Source organism: Diachasma alloeum, unplaced genomic scaffold (genome assembly GCF_001412515.2).
Source record: "Diachasma alloeum isolate Michigan unplaced genomic scaffold, Dall2.0 Dall_scaffold_00642, whole genome shotgun sequence".
In the NCBI taxonomy this organism is placed as follows: Eukaryota; Metazoa; Arthropoda; class Insecta; order Hymenoptera; family Braconidae; genus Diachasma; species Diachasma alloeum.
Genome location: NW_021680774.1, coordinates 146,394 through 153,333, shown reverse-complemented (window position 1 = coordinate 153,333; position 6,940 = coordinate 146,394). Strand labels below are relative to the sequence as shown.

Genomic DNA, 6,940 nt, shown 5'->3' with positions numbered 1-6,940 from the left:
GGTCTGTCTTTGATAAAAAATACAACACAACTATTTTTGCCATAAAAATCATTTTTGTTAACTAATATTGATGGGCACATTAATCTCGAGGCATTTATAAATCCGATTCAGTAGACATAGGAGAAGAAGAAAATTCATTGATAACAAATAATTCAACACGTTGCTATTGGCAATAAAAATCATTTGTGCTTACGAATATTGATGAGCACATAATTTTCCATGCATTTTTCGACTACTCCGCCCAACCAAAATTCCCGTTATGGCGTTTAATTGGTTTCGACGCTTTTCCCCCCTCATTTTCCGCTACCCCAGCACAGCAAAAAATTTTTGGATACCAAAAAAAAAGCACATAAAGAGCACATAATTTAAGTGATTTCAAAATGGCCGCCAAACCACTCGATTTCGCAAAATTTACGGAGGTACAAGTTGAAATGGTCAAGAAAATAACCCTCGTCCAAAAATTGACCTGTTTACCTGTTTTTTTTTTCATAAAAACTTGTAATCACGCTAGCTTGTGTAAAAATTAAGATATCAACTTGAAATTTGGACAGAAAAAATGTTTTCATGTCTCTGCGCGACAAATTCACTTTTTCCGCGCAGGTTAGGTTTTTCGCGGGCGTGAATTTGCCACACAGAAGCATGAAAAATATCGTACAAGCTTGACCTGTAATATACTATTCCCCGTTCATACGAAGACTTCGAAACATTGGAATTTTTATGGCACCCATGGAGATGGCAGTAAACACCTGAAATTTGTGCTGCTAACACAAATATGTTAACATATGTTAACACATTTTTGGTCAGCAATCTATTTCACCAAGTATATGCTAGATTTAGGAATATTTCAAGTTTATCTTAGCTTATGAATAGAAAATACTAATTTATATATTTATAAAATATATAAAATAATAATGCATTATATATATTATTCATGTATTATATTAAATATACATAACATAATACATAAATAATTAATTAGTAATTGTAATTATTAATAATATTAAACAATAATAATTGTTGTTAATAACAATATTACCATCATTGTATGCATTGTATATATAAATAAGTATTTTTTATTCATAAGCTAAGACAAACTTGAAATATTCCTAAGTCTAGCTTAGGTTTGGCGAAATAGATTGCTGACCGATAATGTTTCACCTATTTTTTAATTTTTCATTATTCATTATCATAGAGGATTTATAAAGGATTGACATGAAAATTGGTGGATTGTTCTTCGTAAAAGTTTACGTTTTCACACTTAAAAAAAGGGACCGATTTCACAGTTAGATGCACCTAATTTCATAAACTTTACAACATGAATTTCTTTGTGAAAATTTTCAAAGATCATTTCTCAAAATTTGAACATAATAAAAGCGGACATCAACTCATTTTTAATGAATAACTGAATACATAATGATAAAAAATAATATGCAGAAATCTCTAATGATTTGAGCGCGAAGCGCGCCCCCTTTCCTAGTATTTCGAAATTGTGTACAAAAAACTCAAAAAATTTACCTCCAATATCAGCATAAGTCTCCTGAGGTGCCTTCTCCAGCTTCATAACCGTAACCATGGGATCAGTGTCATCCCCAAGGACCCCCACAACAGCATGAACCTTGTGATTAAGCAGAACAGAACACCCTGGCTCTAGCTGGTCCTTATCCACGAACGATAGAATGGATACATAGTGTTCAGACCCAACAGACGTCGAGACAATGGCATGGTTGTCATCGATGATCTCCTCGAGAGTTCCCACAGACATGGGGGTGCCCCTCAGGTCGTCGACCTTGGACCTCTCCTCCTCGTTCTTCTCCTCTTGGGGCTTGAGCCTTTCTTGGTTCCTGATGAACTCCTCCTCCATGAGGAGATAGTCCTTTATTCTCTCTAGCTTTAGGAGCTTCAATCTGCATCTGGTGTGTGGAGTCACTTGTGGCAGCTTCAAAGCCACGTCTGGACCCTTTGTTCGGCGCTTCTTCTTGCCCACGCGAGTAGGAATCGGGGGCTCGTACTTCTTTTTCTTGTCTTTGTCATCTTTTTTATCACCTGTACCGCCTGCTCCAGACTGATTCTGACCCTGGATTTTTGTTTGTTTAATTTAGTTTGTGGAGTAACTTGAAGAAATTTCTGTAGAATGGACGGATCTAAATCGTCAATTTTCATTTTCATTTTGAAGGTTTTTTATAAATTTTGTAATAAGCCCTGATTTTTTAAATCTTATCTTCTCAGAAGTTTTAGTTACATTACTGTCTAATAAGTTTGCCAATTTCATTATAAAAATAAATTGATATTCAATTCTTGCAGTATTACAAGCATAATTATCTTTTAAAATTATTTTATTGAATAGCTCCAACATTTTATAGTAATTTTTCATTTAATTCAATTTGAGAAATAGCTTCAGACCACTTTTTTCGTGTTGAACGTTTCGTTTTTAATTCTAATTCATGGAAGAAGTGGAGGGTAACATGATGGTTTCTGATTACCAATATCTAGAGATCAGCAAAGTGAAATCGTATGTGTCTTTTATTTTGAAGGTTTTTTATAGATTTTACAATGAGTTCTGATTTTTGTTATTGTAACATTCGGTGGAGAGATATTAAAGATTTAAGAAGTCCGTTTTTACACCACTGTCTTCATGGTTCGACGATTTCATCATAAAAATAAATTGATATACAGTTCTTGCAGGATTTCAATTAGTAATTAATCAATTCTTAACATGTAATACTTTTTACATTTAATTCAATTTGAGAATTAGCTTCAGGCTACTTTTATGTTGGATATTTCATTTTTCATTCAAATTCATCGAAGACGAATGGTTTTCGATCATCAGTATTTATATTGAATTAAAAAAAAATTGTTTTTCATTTTGAAAGATTTTTTTCGGGACTTTGAAAGGAGACCTGGCCTCTTTAATTGTATCATTTGGTGGAGAGATATTACTGAGGATTAAGATCTATTTCACTTCACATTTTCCTGTTCATACGATTCCATCATAAAAATGAATTGATAAAAAAATTCTCGTAGAGTTGCAAGTATTCATAACTTTTTCAATCACTTGTGTGAATAATGAGCAATATTCATCGTACAATATAAGAGTACAATGTTGGTTGTTTAATTAAAGAATTAAAATTTGAAGGACAATTATTTTCAATGGAGAAGTAATGACGAACGACTATGATTAATTAATAAAGAATTATTTATATCGTTTCGTTATGTACGCTTTGTTAACAATTCATTAAATTGTTTGGGAAATTATACATGTGTCCGATAACCTCTGAAACGTTCAATCGATTCAGTCCTTTAAAAAATGAAGTTCCAGTTGGAATTGTGGAGATATAAAAAAGCATGATGCAGGGAAATTGATCGATTATTTATTATTATTCGATTACTTATTTTAACATGTGTACTTTTATCTGGACTTACCATTTCCTTTTCAGAGTTTTTGACAGTCAGAAATCACAAGTCACTCAGCCGAAGCCAAAGAGGAATGACTAAAGTAGAGGCTCAGATCTCGGGGTTCAAGTGACCCCAAGCGAAAAATAGTAGGACCCCAACGGAGGGATGGCGCCACGGTCGAATCTGACGGCTGGGCGACCCAAGCAAAGATAATAGGGGAGATTGCTCAGGCTTATGGGAACTGTTCGATCAGAGTTACATAGCGATGGCGCGCATGAACTAATCGAGAGGCCGTCCCTGTGGGTAAAGAAATTTACATCTATTACCATGGAAACAGTCGATAACAGGGATGCGTTCCCAATCTTAAATCCAACATGAAACCTCCTTTGCATTCACTCATCCGCTTGATTATCCCATTTTCGTTCATACAACTTCTTATTGTCTTAATTTGTAAATTAGTTGATCATAAAGGAGAGGGAGAGAAGGAATTATGAAGTCTTGAGCGAAAGAGGATCATTTATTTGAATTTCTATACAACTAGATCTTTAATAAAAAAAAAAATACGAGCAATTCATCTTATTCACATTTATTACATATTTTGTCAGTGATACAAAGGTAATGAATGAATTTCAAATTATTTTGATGAGAAATATATTCAATATTTGTGAGAGATTATATCTCAACAAATCTCATACACATAATGGGATTAAATCAATAATAATAGATTAACGAATGAGACTTTTCGCAGATTATTGCGAGATTTAAATGAATGGTTTGCATTCTTCAGTGACCATAAAAAATTGTCTCCAATCGACAATATCTCCCGATGGAATGGAACGATGTGAATGAATCAATTGATACTCAAGTATCAATTTGAATCTTTAAAAAATTAATCGAGAGTGAAAAAAAATCAGGGAATTTAACTCTGCCATTATGGAGTTTTTGACGAGTGAAGTTTATTCACTGTACTCTGACATTTCTCTATTGTCTGTATTTACCGAGAAAAAAAAACGTTGTTCCTAGGAATCGATGTGTCTTTTTTAGGCAGCTGCATTTCTGAAATGCAATGAGCAAGCAATGTTAAAATTAAGTCATTTTGTAAAAAATTTCTAGTGACATGATCCTGAAAATCAAAGGAATGTCTTGAAATCAGGAATGATGTCTGTAAGTTTCAGTAATATTTTCGCAGAAATTCCGGGAACTTATTGGGAATTTTTATAGCGTTGCCGTAATACGGAAATTTCAAGGAATTTCGTCATTGCAAATTAAAAATTTCTATAAATTTCAGTCCAATTATATGTGTACGTCCACGTGAAAAGGGCCCACTTTGTCGCATCTAATTTCCGAGATATTCACGTTTTTCTCTCCTCTCCATTTATCCCAAAGTTAAATTGATTTTTTGATCTTCTATACGGACGTCACACGGAGAAAAATAAATCGGTAAAAGTCTTGTGATCGCAAGGAGTTTCCCGAAGATCCCCATTTTTCATGCACGAAGAACAATGAAGCTTTTTGGAATCTTCGGGAAATTCTATTCTATCCTACTCAAGTAGGAGCGGAGGAATGAATTTTCAAAAGTGCGGACTAACCGGAGGGGCTCCTCCGATAGGGAAATTCATTTCTCCCCCCCCCAATTACGATGAAAGAATGAAAGCAATATCTATCGATGGAGAATTATATTCTCAATAAATTACAGCGGTTTCATTGCTTAATCTTTATTAGGAGAGGAGGAATGAATTTTCAAAGCGTGCAGTAACTCCGGACAAGTTCTTCTCATTCAAAAATCAATTTCTCGCCTCCCTAATTGAGATGAAGGAATGAAACCAAAGCTTACCGATTGAGAATTATATTTTTATTAAATGACATCGGTGTCATTTCTTAATCTCAGATAGGAACGGAGGAATAAATTTTCAAAAGCGCGGAGAAACCTCGAACGGCTAGCCCGGAGGGGCTCCCCCGATTGGAAAATTCATTTCTCCCCCCCCCCCTAATTGAGAGAAGGGAATGAAACCGACGCCGATCGATCGAGAATTAAATTCTCAATGAATGACAGCGGTTTTATTCCTTAATCTCACGTAGGAGCGGAGGAATGAATTTTCAAAAGCGCAGAGTAACCCCGAACGGCTCTTCGGAGGGCCTCCCCCAATTGGAAAAGTCATTTCTCCCCCCCTAATTACGATGAAAGAATGAAAGCAATATCGATCGATGGAGAATTATGTTCTAAATAAATGACAGCGGTTTCATTGCTTAATTTCTATTAGGAGAGAAGGAATGAATTTTAAAATCGTGCAGTAACTCCGGACAAGTTCTTCTCATTCAAAAATTAATTTCTCCCCTCCCTAATTGAGATTTAGAAATGAAACCAAAGCCTACCGATCGACCATTGTATTTTTAATAAATGACATCGGTTTCATTTCTTAATCTCCGTTAGGAGCGGAGGAATGAATTTTCAAAAGCGCGGAGAAACCCCGAACGGCTCTCCGACGTCGAGTGAGCTCGGAGGGACTCCCCCGATTGGAAAATTCATTTCTCCCACCCTAATTGAGATGAAGGATTGAAGCCGATGCCGATCGATCGAGAATTAAATTCTCAATAAATGACAACGGTTTCATTCCTTAATCTCAAGTAGGAGCGGAGGAATGAATTTTCGAATGCGCGGAGAAATCCCGAATGGCTCTCCGGCGTCGAGTGAGTCCGGAGGGGTTCCCCTGATTGGATGATTCATTTCTCCCCGCCCCCCCCTCCCCCCTAATTGCGGAGAGGGGGAATGGAAGCAACATCTATCGATCGAGAATAATATTCTCAATAAATGACAGTGGTTTCATTTCTTAATCTCTATTAGGAGAGGAGGAATGAATTTTCAAAGCGCGCAGTAACTCCGAACAAGTTCTTCTCATTCAAAAATTAATTTCTCCCCTCCCTAATTGAGATGAAGTAATGAAACCAAAGCTTACCGATTGAGAATTATATTTTTAATAAATGACATCGGTGTCATTTCTTAATCTCAGTTAGGAACGGAGGAATGAATGTTCAAAACCGCGGAGAAACCCCGAACGGCTTTCCGACGTCGAGTGAGCCCGGAGGGGCTTCCCCGATTAGAAAATTCATTTTTCCCCCCCTAATGAAGATGAAGGAATGAAACCGATGCCGATCGATAGAGAATTAAATTCTCAATAAATGACGGCGGTTTCATTCCTTAATCTCAAGTAGGAGCGGAGGAATGAATTTTCAAAAGCGCGGAGAAACCCCGAACGGATCTCCGACTAGTCCAATGAACGTCGGTCTAACATACGAATGTTTGCGATACAGGCTCCATTTTTTATGGAATTTGTGATTTGGGCGTATGAAACTAATGGCGGATATTTAAGGTTCCCCAAGTTTGTGCGGGGGTTGAAAAAGCCAAAAAACTACCCCTGAAAACAGTTTTTTCGAAATAACTCGTGAATAACGCGCTGTGCGTCCAAAAACGTACTACACAAAGTTGTAGAGATCAAAATTCTACACAAAAAATGTTGAGGGCACTTTACCTCTATTGGCAACCGTTCAT

General features: G+C 36.1%; 1 protein-coding gene across 1 annotated transcript in view; it reads right to left on the bottom strand.

Moving 5' to 3' along the window:
- The window catches only part of LOC107043844 (26S proteasome regulatory subunit 4), a 16,129-nt gene extending 12,605 nt beyond the window's left edge, over positions 1-3,524 (bottom strand). Inside the window, exons 1-2 of the mRNA XM_015265495.1 lie at positions 3,421-3,524; positions 1,516-2,074 (exon numbers count right to left, since the gene is read on the bottom strand). Coding sequence (XP_015120981.1) covers positions 1,516-2,074; positions 3,421-3,423 — 562 coding nt within the window. The 5' untranslated portion in view covers positions 3,424-3,524. The remainder of the gene's footprint in view (positions 1-1,515; positions 2,075-3,420) is intronic.
- Between the last annotated feature and the right edge of the window lie 3,416 nt (positions 3,525-6,940).